Here is a 17,651-nt window from a genome sequence, read left to right on the forward strand (position 1 = left end):
CATTGCATATTTTAGCCTCCAGTCCCCTAATCATCTTTATTGCTCTTTGCCCTTTTTCTAGAATCTCAAGATCTTTTTTTACAGTGTGGTGACCAAAACTGGATGCAGTACTCTAGGTGTGGTCTTACTAATGCTTTATAGAGTGGTATTAGTACCTCACTTGATCTTGATTGAATCCCTCTGTTAATGCAATTTAGGATTGTGTTGGTTTTTTTAGCACACTTCTGGCTCATATTTAACTGGTTGTCTACTAAGACTCCAAGATCCCTGTCACAGTCACTGCTATTAAGCCTGGTTTCATCTTTTATATTTGAACTTTTGATTTTTCTGACATAAGTGTAGGACTTTACTTTTCCCTACATTGAATTTCATTTTGTTAGATAGATCAGTTTTGTTAGTTAGATCAATTATTATGTTGCGAGGAACAACAGAACAAAGCAATCTACCCGCAATGCCTCCCCAAACTCATGAAATACAAATACTTTCCTGGAGATTTAAAGAGACGATTTGTAAAACCAAATGGGAAAAGGCATTACCTCTGGTGCCACAAAATTAGCAGTGTAACATGGGGTTAAGAGAAGCCCATTCTCTCCCCGGAGTTGCTTTGCAAAGCCGAAATCACAAATCCTGATGGAATCAGCATTATTGGAATCATCCATATACAAAATATTACTCGGTTTAAGATCCCGATGCACAACCTTAAAAAAAAAAACATATAAAACCCAACTATTCAGGCTGAAATCAAAGGGGGGGGGGGGCATTTTAAAAGATCACATCATTCCATCAACACACAAATTAACACACAAACAAAGGAGAATAGAATGAACGATTAAACGTTTAAATCCAATTTCTAAAAAAATATGGGATTTCAAAATTGGGCACAGACCACAGAATCAATTTATCCAGCTGCAATTTGAAAGTTAATCACTAAATCTGATTTCTTCTTTTGCTTACAAACATTCAGCTTCAAGATCAGGCTGGTTTGTTTACTTGTTTATGGATGGATGGATTGATTCATTCGATTTGTATGTCCGCCCAACACAATGACTGACTTTGGGTGGCAAACGATTTTCAAAACAAACATTCTCTTTCCCTCCCTCTAATTTTGTCTCCAGCAATGGCCAGCTAAATCCTGAAATGCAATATCCCATCTAGCTTTTATTATACAGGTCAGTCTCTGGTTAATGCTTATCCTCAAACCAACTCCTTTACTGAAATGATTTAGCCTGTGAGAAAATGTAGGGTTTTTACAGTGAATCATCTGGATGGTCCTTAGAACTGAGGTTACACGTGTAAGTAGAAACTGCATCAATCTGCAGAAAATATTTGCCTGTCAGCTAATCTTTGCTCTTGCAGTGTTCCCAGGGATGTTCGAGGACACGGGATGATACAAAGTAATAACCTGCAACATTTTATTCACTCATTTGATAATACTTGATTTACTTAGCTATTATAACGTGAACATTCTCACGAACACCAATGATGTAAGGACTAACCAATTATTGTGCCTTGGAGACTTGTTAGCCAATAATGAGATAATACGTAGAGCTCAAAGAGGCTGAAGACACTATAAGAATGATGTTTCATGATTAATAAGTTTGCTGTGGATTCTCATGTTAATTCTGGATGCTCAATAAACTTTGGTTGATTCAGCTATCCGTGAGTGGACATTCCCTTTCGTCTTCAGCCTCGGGAACCCTAAATGCAACATTTTGGCGCCCGAACAGGGACCCGTACTTCGTCCAGAGGAGGACAGACGCGTCGTCAGCCCAAGGGCTTTTCTTAGTAAGTATGGGATCTTCGCTTTCTCAGGAGCAAAGGAAGCATGTTAGTGAGTTAGGGTATCTTCTTAAGAAGTCTGAGTTATGTGTGTCACAAAAGGCTCTTTTTCGGCTGGTCCGTGAAATTGCTTTAAGTTGTCCTTTCTATCCTATACAAGGTTCTTTGAAGTTGTCAGATTGGGAAAAAGTTGGCAAGGTTTTGCATTCTGAGCCTAGGAAAGATGTAGAGGTTTTGCACGCTTGGCATTTGTGTCGGCACGCTGTAGAAATATTTGGTCAGAAAGAAGATTCTGTTTCTTCCTTATCATCCCCTCCTTCTCAACATTCTAATACTGTGATTTTTCCTCCACTGTCTGAAAAAGAAATTTCTTCTTTTGATCCTAAATCTGAGTCTGAAATAATACCTTCTTCTCCTTCTTCTGACATTGTGTTAAAGCCTCCTCCTCCTCCTCCCCCTCCTCCTATTCCCTCTCATCTTTCTCTTCCTCCTATTCCTCATCCTTCTACTAATATTCTTCCAAAGTCTGCTTTTCAGAAAATGGTAGAAAATTGTAAATCAGATGTTAATATTTCTGGAGAAGAGTTAGCTGATTTGTTCTCTGTGTGTCCGGTTCAATATCAACCAGGGCCACAACCAGGTCAGCAGATTGCTGAGTGGGAAGGTTTGCCATTTCAGATTTTAAGGGAGTTAAAGAAGGCTATTTCTGATTATGGTATCACTGGAAATTTTACTAAAGGTCTTTTGGAAGGAATTAAGAATGGCTATTCTATGATTCCGCAGGATTGGAAACAATTGTTTAGAATGATTTTGACTTCTATGCAGTATGTTGTTTGGGAAAGTGAATATTTGCGTCATTCTCAGGCAGCTGCTTTAGGTAGTGGTGGACTTTACACAGTGGAACAGTTGTTTGGGTCAGGTCAGTTTGGAGACATTCCTAATCAGGTTTTACTTCCTCCTGCAACTTTGGCGGTAGTTTCTGAATGTGCATTCAGGTCTTTTCTCAAGGTTCCTCAAGCCGGAGAACCTAAAGTTAGCTTTTCTAACATACGCCAGAGAGTGAATGAACCTTATGCTGATTTTGTGGAGAGACTTTCAAAAGCTTTGCATCAACAGTTGGATAATCAGGAAGCGGCTGGAGAATTGCTTCGTCAGTTGGCTATTGAAAATGCTAATGTGGACTGTAAACGTGCTTTGCAGCCTTTAAAAGCTACAAATCAATACACGTTAGCAGACATGTTACGTGTTTGTCAGGATGTAGGTTCTCCATCATACAACATGAATTTGTTGGCTGCAGCGATTCAAAGAGGGAGGAAGCCTCCAGGGAACTGTTTTAGATGTGGAAAATTAGGGCATTTTCAGAAAGATTGTCATTCAACGACATCTAGTGGTGGTTGACTATTAGCCTGTTTTTAAACAGGATGTGTTTGTTTTAATTTTCCTTTACAGTCACAGGATAAAGAAAAAGAGGTAACATGGTTTTGCTTATTGTCTTTTCTCTCTATTAAAAGGTTCCAAAAAACCTGGAGATTTGGTTTCACTTACTGTTTTGCAAAAGAAATGTCTCCAAGAAATTCTAAATAAATTTAAATTGGGATATGTTGATAGAATTGCTTCTATAACCAAAAAGTTGTGGTTAGCAATTCTTCCTACATCACCTTTACCTACTGGATGTCTTTATTCTATTTTGGATGAAAAAGTGATTCATATTCATGAATGGTTGAATTTGTCTGCTTCTCCTCCTAGAAACATTTTTCCTTATCAACAGGCTTTAGAAGAATTGATTATGAAAGCACGACGAAGATCTTTGCAATTAATAGGTCATGATCTGGATGGAATAGCTTTCACTCGTACTAAACTTGAACATGAACATTTGATGACCATTTCTGATTCATATCAAATTGCATTTTCCAACTACCTTGGTGATATTCAATATTCTTTACCTAAAGATCCTAGAATAGTTATTACCAATACATTGAATCTTTCATTTTCTTCTATTTTTACTCGTTTTCCTCTTCCTGAAGCATTAACTATTTTCACAGACGGATCACCCACTCGTGGAGTTGTGGTTTGGACGGATGGTCAACAATGGTTTTCTAAATTCACTTCTGTTCAGACATCTGCCCAACGTTCTGAGTTGGCAGCTGTTATTTTGGCTCTGAGATTATTTTCTGATCAACCTATTAACTTGATTGTTGATACCAAATATGTTTTTCTTGCAATGCAATCTCTTCCTTATGCTTATTGTGCTGTTTCTCTTGACGTTAATCTTTTGTCTTTATTTTTATCTTTGAAACATGTTTTGGAAGCACGTGTCTTTCCTTTATATGTTGAGCACATTAGGAGCCATTCTCCTTTTCAAAATCCTTTGACGGAAGGAAATAGACGAGCTGATGAGACTCTCAAAGAAGTCACAACTCTTTTTTCAGATCCTGTTGCTAGTCATTCATATTTTCATCAAAATGCTAATCTTTGGCTAAACAATTTTCTGTTCCTATGTCTCAGGCTCGTGACATTGTTCGAGGATGTACTTCTTGTCAACAATTTGCTGTTCCTTTTCCTATGGGAGTAAATCCTCGAGGAACAAAATCTAATCAAATTTGGCAAATGGATGTTACACAATTTGCTACCTTTAAACCATTCACTTATTTACATGCATCCATTGATACATATTCTCATTTTTTGTGGGTCACTGCTGCTAGACATGAGCGCACCTTTGATGCCATGTCTCATTGTCTTTCTGCTTTTTCCGTAATGGGACGACCAATTCAATTAAAAACTGATAATGGTCCTGCGTATACTAGCAAGGACTTTAATTCTTTTTGTCAACAATGGAACATTCAATTGATACATGGAATTCCTTACAATTCTCAAGGGCAAGCTATAATTGAGCGAGCTCATCGTACATTCAAAGCCACATTAACTAAATTGGTAAAATCTGAATCTGGTCCTTTCAATTTGAGAAAAATTCAAAATTTGATCTCTATTGCTCTTTATGCGTGGAATTACTTAACTTTTCTAGATTCCTTTTCAGACATTCGAGTCAAGTTTCATTTTCAGACGTCCCCAGATTATAAGTTGATCGTGGTCATAAATTGGACGAGGTTACGCTGCAGTTGAGGATTTGCAAACAAAGCAAGCTGTGTGGATTCCAGGCCGGTGTGTTCGTCCTTACCATGGAAAAACAAATGAAAGATCTAAGGATGCAACGTCCTCCAATATTGCCTTGGAATCACCTTGAAGATCAACATCAATTGAAAAAATCCTTTTTTCTCATGTGTTGTTTTCTCCTTTTCTTTTCTTTTTCGGTTTCTACTAACTCGGAAACAATTCCTGCTCTTCCTCTTAGTCCTAATCTTTGGATTCGTCACGCTCAATATATGTTTTTGATTCATGGTCATAATATAACTTTATATTATGAACCTCCTATGGCTCTTGGTCAAGTTGCTTTTATTCCTAATCTAATTAATTCTTCTGCTTTCATTGTTTCGCAACTTCAACATATTTCTTCTTCTTGGCTATTTTCTACTCCTCCAAATGAATTAAATTCAGTTAGATGGAAGTATATTCGCATTAACCAATTTACTAGAGGCTTATGTTTTTGTTGTTATGCTCGTCATAATTGGTTTAATCAATGGTCTGATTACTCAAAAGCTAAACGTATTTTAGATAAAGTAGGGAATTATAGTTATTGTACTCAAAAATATTGGTTATGGGGTACTATTAAAACATCACAAGGTCATAACATCATACCTGAAATGTATCCTGAAAATTTTCCTATTTTTCAAACTGTTTTTTCTAATACTGACACAGGTGGATCAATCTGTGCTGGATGGCAATTAAAAGATCCTACAATGTGGTTTTTCTTTGATAAATATGCAACTAACGTACACCCTCAAAACTATCAATGTGCTGCCATTGGATATTTGTCGTTACCTGTACAAGTGGGTGCTTATGGAAGTTTACCAACTAGAAAAAGACGTGCAGCCTTGGGATCAAAATGTTCTGATGAAGTTATTATTAATACTCAACTTTCTTCATTGCATACTTTTGGACGTGCAGTAGTTGGAGCAATAACTGGAACTATTTCTTTGGGATCATACCCAGGAATATTAACTCAAGAAAATAGACATTCTATTTTAGGTCTTACATGCCGATTGGAGAAATCTATTAATGCTACTGCTGCAATTATTAGAGACTTGCAAAATGAAATTGAAGAACTTAATCAAGATTTAATGCAACAACGTTTTGCTATAGACTATTTGCTAGCTCGTCAAGGTGGATTTTGCACTTTAGTTGGTCAACGTGCTTGTGCTGTGCATTTTCATTCACTTAATAGAACTATTGAAGATGAATTAGCTAATTTACAAGCTTCTATAAAAAATAATGTACATTATGAATTTTCTCCTTTTGATTGGTTAACTAGCTGGTTACCTAATATTTCTTGGTTAAAACAATTGTTTTTCTATGGTGTGAGCATAATTGTATTACTTATACTTTGCTGTTGTTGTATGCAATGTGTTCCTTCATTTTTTGCTATGTTTTTTGCTATGTTTCGTAAGTCTCCTGCACCTACTTTGAATATGATTCAAATGCATGCTCTTGAAAAATCTCTTTTATCGTCATTAAAAACAAAAAGAGAGGAAATGTAGGGTTTTTACAGTGAATCATCTGGATGGTCCTTAGAACTGAGGTTACACGTGTAAGTAGAAACTGCATCAATCTGCAGAAAATATTTGCCTGTCAGCTAATCTTTGCTCTTGCAGTGTTCCCAGGGATGTTCGAGGACACGGGATGATACAAAGTAATAACCTGCAACATTTTATTCACTCATTTGATAATACTTGATTTACTTAGCTATTATAACGTGAACATTCTCACGAACACCAATGATGTAAGGACTAACCAATTATTGTGCCTTGGAGACTTGTTAGCCAATAATGAGATAATACGTAGAGCTCAAAGAGGCTGAAGACACTATAAGAATGATGTTTCATGATTAATAAGTTTGCTGTGGATTCTCATGTTAATTCTGGATGCTCAATAAACTTTGGTTGATTCAGCTATCCGTGAGTGGACATTCCCTTTCGTCTTCAGCCTCGGGAACCCTAAATGCAACAGTAAGGTTGTTTATTTGGTGCCTGTGAGTCAATGTTGACTCCTAATGTCTACCTGCGTCATTTTCTGCAGTTTTCTTGGCAAGGTTTGAGAATTGCTGTTTTCTGGGCTTCTTCTCTTCCCTCCTGAAAGAGGCTGGCCCAAAGTCACCCAGCTGGCTTTCATGCCTAAGGTGGGATTAGAATCATGGTTTCCCAGGTTCTGGAGTGATGCCTTAACCATTACACCAAACTGGCTCTTCGGGATTTCATGGATATTTATTTGTGGTATATATTTAAAAGATTATCGCAAAGGTGCTTTTTCGAGAGGCAATTGGGCTTCCTTGTTTTGTCTTTTGAAGACATTTCACTTCTCAACCCAGAAGCATCTTCAGCTCTGACTGGATGGTGGGGAATGGAAGGATTTATACTCTTTGCAGACAGCTGGTCATTCGCATCCTTTTAGAGAGTCCTTGAGGCCACCTGGAGGTTTATCTGTGTCCTCAGGGTCACCTGAGTGGCGCTCCTGGTTCCTGTAGTCTGCGATTTTTCCTCTGGAAATCCATTCCTACTCCCAAACCATTCAATGGGTGTTCATCCCAAATTGTATAGCTAAACGTCTGTAGAGAATCTCAGTCATCCAGGTCATGGTTGTCCCAAAGGTGCTTTTTCAGGAGACAAATGGACTTTCTTGGTTTTCCTTTTGAAGACGTTTTACTTCCCATCCAAGAAGCTTCTCCAACTCTGACTGGATGGTGGGGAATGGAAGGATTTATATTCTTTGCAGACAGCTGGTCATTTGCATCCTTTTAGAAGGTCGTTGAAGCACTTGGAGGTTTAACTGTGTCCTTAGGGTCACCTGAGTGGTGCTTCTTGTTCCTGTAGTCTGCAATTTTTTCTCTGGAAATCCTACTACAGGAATCAGGAGCACTTGCTCAGGTGACTCTGAGAACCTGGATAAAACCTCCAAGTGCTTCAACGACCCTCTAAAACAGGGGTGTCCAAACTTGGGAATTTTAAGACTTGTAGACTTCAACTCCCAGAATTCCCCAGCCTGCTAGCAGGCTGGGGAATTCTGGGAGTTGAAGTCCACAAGTCTTAAAGTTCCCAAGTTTGGACACTCCTGCTCTAAAAGGATGCAAATGACGGGCTGTCTGCCAGGAGTATAAATCCATCCATTCCCCACTATTTTGCCAGAGCTGAAGAAGCTTCTTGGATGAGAAGCGAAATGTCTTCAAAAGAGAAAACAAGAAAGTCCAGTTGCCTCTTGAAAAAGCACCTTTGGGACAACCATGACCTGGAGGGCTGAGAATCTCTACAGACATTTAAAAGATTCATACAGCCACTCGTCCTAACTCTGGGCAGTTTACAGCAAACATAAAGCCAAGATCCAAACAAACCCCAAAAACATACATCCAAACTTAATTAAATTATCGAAATGTGCCCAGCTTACTCCTTGACAATGCAGATAGTCCACAGTTTTAGCGATTGTATACAAGACAGCGCTGGCTTCGCGTTCGGAGAAATACTTCTGTCTGAGAATACGATCCAGAAGCTCACCTCCCTTCATCAATTCTGTGACAAGGTAGATATATTTACCATCATCGTACACCTGTAGAAGTTTAATATAGTTGAGTAACACATACTCCAGGAATGGGGCATGAAACACAGGGTCTGCCTAGAGGCACACTCAACAGAAGGGATTGATTTTCCACCAATACCTTTTTTTTTTAAGTTGCAAAGATTCCAAACTACCAAATAAGCTTTTGCTGCTTCAACTGGCAGATTTCATTTCATTTCATTTATTAGATTTCTATGCCGCCCAATCCCGGAGGACTCCGGGCGGCTTACAGAAATGAAAAAAAAATTAAAAGGCATTATTAAAAACAATGGGACACAACAAAGCCTAAAAGGAACACAACAGACACCCAATCAGGAGGGGGCTGGACCTCAATCAATGGGTCAACAGCCCCAAGCCTGCCGGAAAAGCCAGGTTTTAATGGCTTTGCGAAAGGCCATGAGAGTGGGGAAGGCCCGGATCTCTGGGGGCAGCTCATTCCATAGGGCCGGAGCGGCAACAGAGAAGGCCCTACTCCTAGGCACCGCCAGCCGTCATTGTCCCGCTGAAGGCACCAGGAGAAGGCCCATCCTGTGGGATCTTATTGGTCTGAGGGAGGTATGTGGCAGAAGACGGTCTCGGAGATACCCAGGTCCTAGGCCATGTAGGGCTTTAAAGGTGATAACCAGCACCTTGATCATGCTTGGAGACCAATGGGCAGCCAGTGCAGCTCGCGGAGGATAGGTGTGATATGAGTGGATGAGAGAACGTTGAGGGATTGAGGAAAAAACAAGATCATGTGCTATGGGGTTCTTTTCCTTGCCATAAAGAAGAGGTAGACTAGAAGTTCTCCAAGACTAGGAAACCTCCAAGGTCCCTTCCAACTCTGCTATTGTATTATTGTTAAAAGGTATCCGACCTTGGCAACTTGAAGACTTGTTGACTTCAATCCCAGAATCCCCCATGCCGCTGAGGAATTCTGGGAGTTGAGGTCTGCAAGTTGCAAAGGATGGACATCCTTTCTATAAAGTTCATCATCATCGTTCAACGACCCCATAATCCCTTGCGGGGTGGAGTCTGGGCATCTGAATGGAGCCATGTTTTAATGGCTAGATGCCCTTTCTGTTGCCAATGCGGAGTTCTGTTCAGCAGATAAATTCTCAGTGTGGCCAGAGAGAGAAATATCTGCCTCTATCTAGGATCGAACCCACAGCCTCCTGATTGTGAGGCGAGAGCTCTACCTCCAGGCCATCACACCACCCCTATCACTTCTATAAAGTTAATACAGATGAAATTACATTTCCACCCAGCTAGGAACAATAAACCCAAAGACATACATAGACAACAAGGCCTATTTTTAATCAAACAGAATGATATTTCATCGACAAATATTGAGAGCTTCTCTTCTGCGTTCCAGCAGTGACCGGAGCAGAAGAAACACCTTCATCCCCTCAACAGGCGCACTTCGTACGCTCTCTAGAAACCAAACAGAATACTTACATCTTTTAAAGTAATAATGTTCGGGTGCTGTCCGTACCGCATCAAGATTTCTATTTCTTCGGAAGGATCTCTCTTACTTTTGTCAATTATCTGGAGGGGGAGAGAGACAATGACCACAAGAAAGCGTGACAGGAGATTAAATTTAGCACAACGAAGCACGTTTCTATTTAAGAAAGAATAGAACAGCCTCCCTTCTCAAGGCCACCTTGTAACAAGGGCACAGAGCAGTCTCCTTCCCTTCAATTCCCAGGATTGCGAAGCCAGCATTACAATTGAGTGCCAACAATTCTAGGCAGTACTAGGGCTAGAGGCAATATCGCCGGACAGATGTCCCGAGCATTTCAAAACATTGGAACTGCTCTACTACAACGCGGACACTGAATCTCTCTCTCTTTCTCTCCTACCTCAAGATAGATCTGCAGGAGACATACTTTTGAGATACTTTAAGAAAAGATAGATTGGAAACAAGGCAGCAAACCACCTATGTAAGGGATGTGCCACTTCAAACCTAATCTTAAATTGTCTAATTGATCAGAACATGCTAAGGGAACCCAACAACTGGTAGATGCAATTCATCTACTAAAGTTCTACACTGTGCCAATGAGATGGAAATAGAGAGGTGTGGGATTACCCTGCTCCACTGGTACCATCAGTCCAAATATTTTGACTGGTGGGATCCAGGAGAAGGGTCTTCCCTGCCATTGCACCTCTCTGGAACATCTTGCCCCCAGAGTAAGATCTGCTTGAACCTGGTTCTGCCAATTAGCTTGGGACGCCAATGGGGCAGCTTCACAATGGAGGTGGTTGACAGATTTACAACAAATCCCACTTTCCCCCCATCCATTCTGCTCCTGGTCTCCACATCTTCATTTGGACTGTAGTATTTGGCTTTGTATTAACTTTGTTTTTAGTACCGTATTTTCACGACCAAAAGCCGCACCGGATTATAAGCCGCAGTATCAGTTAACGTTAATTTTTCAAACTTTTTCCATATATAAAGCGCACCGGGTTATAAGCCGCACGTTTCCCGTCGCTTCTGGACATCTGTTGCAGTCGCGAGGAGCGGAGAAGAGCGCAAAGGTTCTTGGCGCTCCAGGAAGCCGCGAAAGCAGCTGGGAGAGGCGCACGGCTTGGTTTATCCTCCCTGGACGTCGCAGCAGCAGCCCCAAGCGCACCGATCTCTGTGTTTTTCGCATCGGGGCATGCTGCAAGAGAGAGTGAGTGAAGACCTTTCCGGATTGCTGGTGGTGGAGGTGCGGGCCCGTCGCCCTGTGCTCAGCAAAAAAAGTCCGGGGGAGTCCTTTGTGTTGGCTGGAAAAGGTCTTCACTCTTCACTCATTCCCTCTTGCAGCACACCCCGATGCGAAAAACACTGAGATCGGTGAGTTTGGGGCTGCTACTGCAACATCCAGGGAGGATAAACCAAACCGCACGCCTCTCCCGCTTCCCGGAGCACCAAGAACCTTCGCGCTCTTCTCCACACTCTCCTCGGCTCCTCACAACTGCAATAGACATCCAGAAGCGGCAGGGGCTATCGAGCTGGAAATCCAATCCCCATTAGCCCCAAAAGCCGCTTCTGGACATCTATTGCAATCCCGAGGAGAACGCGGAGAAGAGCGCGAAGGTTAGGGTTACTGGGCAACGTGGGGGTGGGGGAGGCTGGAGCAGTTTCGTTCTGAATGGAGGGAGAGGAAAAAAGTTGGGATTCTCCCTGCTGCAGCCTTTAAATGGCAGAGAGAAGCCAAACTCTTTCCCCTCCATTCACAGAGAAGCTGCGGCTCCCTTTATGCCCCTCTGGCTGGCCCCCTCCCTCCCGGGGGGGGGGGGTGTCAAAGTACCTGAAAGGGGCATGCAGGCTGCTATAGCTCCACTGAGAAGACATTTCTGAGAAGAGAAAGGGCTCCGGTCAGGCTGCACCCAAGCTGATGGAGTGCTCGCAACCGCCCGCCTATCGCCAAGGAGACAGCCAGTGCAGGTGAGCCGCGCGATTGCTCCGATCGCAAGGGCGCTTCACCAGCTCAGGTGCAGCCAGACCAGAGAACTTTCGGTGGTGCACCGATTCCAGCAGCTGCGTTTTTCCTTGAAATTTGCTGTCCCGGCAACCCGAAGTGGACATTCTCCCAGCGGCGTCTCAGATACTCCCACCCTTAACCAGGACGAAGTGAGGATGGCTGGGCGCAGTTTGGTGCCTCCCGGCTAAGGAGGGAGGGAGAGACCCAAGGGACGTGTGCGTGCCTGCTCGCGGTCATTTGCTTGCGAGTTTCAAGTTTGAGCGTAAAATCGGGAGGGAGAGATTTTCGATCTTTTTCCATATATAAAGCGCACCGGGTTATAAGCCGCACTGCCGGTTTTTGATCAAATTTTAGGATTTTCAGTGCGGCTTATAGTCGTGAAAATACGGTACATACATTTTTTTTATCTTTTATAATTGTAAGTCTCCCAGAATTACCCTGTTTTAAGATGGGCAGCCAGTGAATGAATGAATGAGCAAATGAATAAGTGTATGAATGAATGAGATTCCAGCAGTAGTAAAAGATCCTCTGGGCAATTATTGTTTTAATGTTAAAGTTCTAAATAGCATATCCACAAATAACTGAAGATAATAACATGTCAACCACCAAGAAAGGACCATATATTACCAATGTTTCATTACCCAAAATAGGTAACATCATCAGTGCTTAGTAGGGAGTACACACACGTGTGTGTGTGTGTGTGTGTGTGCGCGCGCGCACCAGCATAACTCTGAAACGCCTCAAGCAATTTCAACCAAACTTGGTGCATAGATGACTTACTCTCTGGAAATAAATACTTTGTGGGTAAGACACCCCTAACACCTTTCGGTGTGTGTGTTCTGTTAAGATGCAGCCTGTTATGCCTTAAAATGGCTTCTACTGTACTGCCGTAAATGGCTTCTATTGTGCAGACAGTGGAGTTGCCATGGTAACCGCTTTGCAGCACTCCACAAGGGGGCTCCCTCTGGTAAGGGGGGAAATAAATAAATAAATAAATTCAACATTAGAAATTACATTTGGTCTGGGATTATTTTTGAGGACAAATGTATGGATTAGGATAAATAAATACCCGGCCAACACTGAATTATCAGCTAGTTTTATATAAAAGAATGCAAATCCTACTCTTTGGAAGCAGTGATGATATTACATAGTTGGGTAATAAAACATCTACAAGAAAACAACCAAGCTCAGAGAGCACCAAGGACCCCGCAGTTTAACCTTGAGCTACAAATATTATCCTCTATTGGTATCATGCACTGCCAAATTTGCAGTTTAGAAGATGTTGAGAAAAAAATGAGTTCTGTTCCTTTATATATTCATTCGAAATAAGATGAAAAGAAGCCAAATCTTAATTTAATTTAAAATGCTTAAGAGCTATAAGACATTTATTAAATGTGGGCTAATTTATGTAGGTTGTTATATATGTTTAGATATTTAAAAGTGATGGTCAGGGTTTCAAGTAATACACCCATAGCAAACAGAACTCCGAGGCAAGCAAGTTCCTCAAAGAACAGATTTATTGGATAGATCATATTGGCACAAACAGGTGAAAACTGACTCTAAAGGTTCCTGCAGTTTTCACCTAATTAAATGTAAACATTTCCCCCCTTTTTCCCAAACAGGCACATGGTCCAATCAAGGTGCTATCGGGTTGCTTGGAAACGTCATTCCTTCTCTCTTCAGCCACCCATGGGAATGTCCTTGGTTCTCAAGGGAAACTATTTTGTTTTGGCTACAGAACTCCAGCTATCTAAACCCTTAGCACTATTGTGGCAACACTGAAGCCTCCAAGATAGCCTCAGTCAGGCCAGCTTCAGAGTTGACAGTGATATGGGGGGGGAAAATAGTGCTCCTACATACCTTCACAGCAAATTCCATATTGGAAACTGTATGAATGCAGCGCTTACAAACTGAGTAGGAGCCCACACCAATGTCTTCTTTAAGTTCATAGGCATCTGTGAAGAGGGCACTGCTCCCATGAAGTTGCTAAAGAACACAATAAAACAACTTTTAAAAGCTTGCAATTATTTCATCAACTTTTTCAGAACATTTCTGCAGGCACCCTACACTTCTTATCAGCTCTATACAATTTGGATTTGTGAAAAGAAATATAATAGTAAGGGCAGAGACAGACCCCAAACAAGCAACGTTTGGGCCATTTTGTCCTTTTTAAGTTGTAGGCTTAGTGGATGTAGTTGTTGATGCATCCCAACTGGTTCACAATTAACATTATATCAGACTTTGGTTGAATTTGGATTTAATATGTTGACCATTTCTTGCAGTCTGGTTTCTTTCTTCAGATGGATCTGTAAATTCTCCTAAACCCATGAGAAACTTTAGCCCTAGACATTAGCAGGCAAATAATATCATCATCATTTAAAGCCCCCATAACGGTCTTTGTGGGGTAGAGTGTGGGCAACTGAATGGAGCTATCAGAGTGTTTTAATGGCCAGATGCCCTTCCTGTCACCAATGCGAAGTTTTGCTCAGCAGATAAATTGTCAGTGTGCCCAGAGAGAGAAATATCTGCCTCTACCTAGGATTGAACTCACAGCCTCCTGATTGTGAGGTGAGAGCTCCATCTCTAGGCCATCACATCACTCCCAGAAGCCAACTATGATGATGGGTAAAAAGGAGCACTTAGGGTGACATCACAATCCAAGTCCTACAATGACGTATCTCAATATCAGACACAAATATATATGTTACCGAGGCTGTGATATTATGATGCTGATTTTGTCATTTCCATATGCGAGCCCTTTTAAGTCCTATGGACTTCAACTCCCAGAATTCCCCAGCCAGCTGGCTGAGTAATTCTGGGAGTTGAAGCCACAAGTCTTAAAATTGCCAAGTGTGAAAAACACGGCTCTATGACATTAGATATTAATATTAATATTAATTGGGACCCAGGTTTTTTTTTAAATTAGCTATGATTAAGCCCAAAGAATCCAGTTTCCAATCCTAATGATTCTGTACAGTGATATCATTATACCTATATTTAACCATATTTTATCATCTATAATGCAACAAATCATGACTAAGAAAACTATATTGTAACATTTTAATAGAAAGTGTCTGTATGAAATTCGCTGAAAATAATCTGTCTTTGGACTCATAACACAATTTAACAGCTTATTCTTAAGGGGATTAATATAAGAATTTTGTCTTCCAAAAAGTCTTCCTTTTAAGCCCCTTTCAAAAGAAGGTCCATACATATAGTACATACTTACAGACACACTTCATCTTTCAACCAGAGAAACCACTATTCTCAACCAGGAAAGTGTGTGAACTCTGACAAATTATTATCCCTACATTATTTTTTCATAGTTGCGAAACCAGAAAACCAGCCTCATATGCCGGCAACGCTACCGTAGTCAGCAAGCATTTCTGACAATTTTTAATCTATAAATATAAAAGCCAAATACCACACACTTGTCACAAAATCTCCAGAACTGCAAAGCCTACAAACCTGAAATTTGGCACGTATGTTCCTCTTGGCTTCTAGGTCCTCGCTAAGAAAGGATTTTTTGAAATGACATCACATCATCAGCATTTCCTATAACCGCCAGTTGCCTTATAGTAACACGCTCTGATGCTACCCCTTCGCTAAATTAGGCGTGGGCGTAGCCAGCGCGTGACTCATCCAGCCTGTGGGCTGGGAGTTTAGACATTCTACTCCCCCTCCTCACCTGAAAAGAATTCTGTTCCAACTGCCGGTTGCCTCACATTCCGTTACCTCAGTTCAAACTGGCAGACGTTGCACTCCTTCACTCAGGAGCAGTCTGGGGCTCCTTACAATACCAAACGTGGGTACCTCAGCAAAGGGGAGGGAAATTCCAGCTTCCTTTCCTTGGGGCCTACCCTGCTTTAAGTGTCAATTTATCAAGCCTGATCACACAGTTTTGTAGGGAAGCACAGGTATCCAGCTAGTACTACATATATTGGTCAGGAATGGTTGTTTCAATATTTCTGCATGCACAGATTAGAAACTACATACACACACACACACACACACACACACACACTTTTACCTGTACTATTGGCAAAATGTTGTTGAGAGGGGTGATTTTGTGGTCTTCTAGGGCGTTTGTTGCCACAAAGCTGAAACCTTTGAAGAGCTGATGAGCATTGGCGCTTGGTGGAACTCCAGGAGAATCTTGATTAATTGAAGAGTATGACATGTTAGCTTGCCCAAAATATAATGAAAAATATTCTGTATCATCATGCTGATTTATCAAAGAATCTTCTTTCGGAAAAATGGCGAATGTAAACCGCCTATTGAGTGTTGTATCGAAGAAGTAAACAAAGAAAAATGAAGGCTTGGGTTTTATTAAAAAACCAAATAATTAGCATGGAAATTGACTAATTGAATTAATTAGTCAATTTCAATTTAGTGATTTTAAATAAAAGCTATATTTTTTTTTAAAAAAACTGAAAATTAATTGCATATTTGTAATATTTTGGGGGGGAGACAAAAAGGATTGCCCTATATTTATTTACTCTTACTAACAGTTTATGTCTATTCCAATTAATACATTGAACTTTTAAATGGAAAGTTCTATTATCAAAGACGAATGGGTGGAGGGAAGATATATTACAGGTATATTACAAGATATTGCACATAGCCCTTGACTTATGACCACAATTGAGTCCATAATTTCTGTTGCTAAGTGAGACATTTGTTAAGTGACTTTTGCCCATTTTACGACTTTCCTTGCCACAGTTCTTAACACTGCAGTTGTTAAGTAAGTGAGATGGTTGTTAAGTGGATCTGGCTTCCCCATTGACTTTGCTTGAAAGAAGTTCGGAAAAGCAGATCACATCAGGGGTGGGTTTCAACCGGTTCGCGGCGGTCCCTGCAATCCGGTTGGTCGCCGAACCCGGAAGTAAGTAACTTCCGGGAACGGCGAAGGGCCCCCCCTGCACCTGCGCGCCTGCGCACGCCCGCGCCCGCTCCTTACCCGGTTTTGCCGAATTCTGCGCTTCCACGCATGCGCAGGACGCATACAGCGCCTGCGCGATCCTCCAGGAGCAGCTGGAGCATCGCACAGACGCTAGTACGCATGCGTGCGCCACGTGCGCGAGGACGCCGCCGGCCTCGTTCCAACCGAACCGGTTGGAACGGGGCGAGAAACCCACCCCTGGATCACATGACCCCCAGGATACTGTAACTGTCGTAAATATGAGGACCCAGATTGTTGGGGGCCATAGGCTGACTCTGTAAACCGCTTAGAGAGGGCTGTAAGGCACTGTGAAGCGGTATATATGTCTTAATTGCTATTACCTTTGGGAGTTTTTGCTGTGAATTCTGGGTCAAAGCAAAAAGTGTCTTCCGGTCTTCCAGAAGCAGGTTTAAATGGAGGCTGGATCTCCCTCCTGTAAAGTTTCTGGAATCAGAATCAAAAGAGATTATGTCACCGTAGATTACCATGGGTTTATGTTGCTTTTCTAATGGGAAGTTCTTTGCTTCTGCAGGTTCAATTTTAGAAATGTTTCCTTTCTGTGCCTGTGCCTCTTCCCACACTTGTGATTGTCCCCAGAGCCATCTGGAGACACAGAAAGGGGAATGAATAAAACTCAACATCTCCTCCTAGTACAGAAGAGCTTGCTTCTTCAAAGGGACTTATCGAGGAGAGGAAAACTACTGGATGGGAGTATAAATAGTCTCTAAGCACCAGGCAGTTATTAGCGAATCAAAAGGTATCAG

At 41.4% G+C, this 17,651-nt stretch overlaps 2 protein-coding genes across 3 annotated transcripts in view; one reads left to right on the plus strand and one right to left on the minus strand.

Annotated features, from left to right (window-relative positions):
- Nucleotides 1-17,651, minus strand: part of RPS6KA6 (ribosomal protein S6 kinase A6) — a 72,037-nt gene that overhangs the window by 6,353 nt on the left and 48,033 nt on the right. For both annotated transcript variants that reach the window (XR_015698370.1, XM_087727908.1), the window contains exons 13-18: nucleotides 17,229-17,331; nucleotides 15,976-16,100; nucleotides 13,806-13,931; nucleotides 9,934-10,023; nucleotides 8,329-8,487; nucleotides 537-698 (exon numbers count right to left, since the gene is read on the minus strand). Coding sequence is in view for 1 of the 2 variants with exons in the window: in XM_087727908.1 (XP_087584034.1) it covers nucleotides 537-698; nucleotides 8,329-8,487; nucleotides 9,934-10,023; nucleotides 13,806-13,931; nucleotides 15,976-16,100; nucleotides 17,229-17,331 (765 nt within the window). In the remaining variant the exon portion in view is untranslated. The remainder of the gene's footprint in view (nucleotides 1-536; nucleotides 699-8,328; nucleotides 8,488-9,933; nucleotides 10,024-13,805; nucleotides 13,932-15,975; nucleotides 16,101-17,228; nucleotides 17,332-17,651) is intronic.
- On the plus strand, nucleotides 5,094-6,823 carry LOC148043166 (uncharacterized). The gene has a single exon (XM_087727083.1). The coding sequence runs from the start codon at nucleotides 5,160-5,162 to the stop codon at nucleotides 6,429-6,431; it is 1,272 nt and encodes a 423-aa protein (XP_087583209.1). The 5' UTR covers nucleotides 5,094-5,159; the 3' UTR covers nucleotides 6,432-6,823.

Source organism: Thamnophis sirtalis, unplaced genomic scaffold, assembly GCF_051295495.1.
Source record: "Thamnophis sirtalis isolate CommonGarterSnake01/CBP01778 unplaced genomic scaffold, rThaSir2_p1.2 scaffold_13, whole genome shotgun sequence".
Taxonomy (NCBI): domain Eukaryota; kingdom Metazoa; phylum Chordata; class Lepidosauria; order Squamata; family Natricidae; genus Thamnophis; species Thamnophis sirtalis.

Coding starts and splice junctions, on each gene's coding strand:
- LOC148043166 (XM_087727083.1), top strand. CDS start 5,160: ATGTTTTTGATTCATGGTCATAATATAACTTTATATTATGAACCTCCT.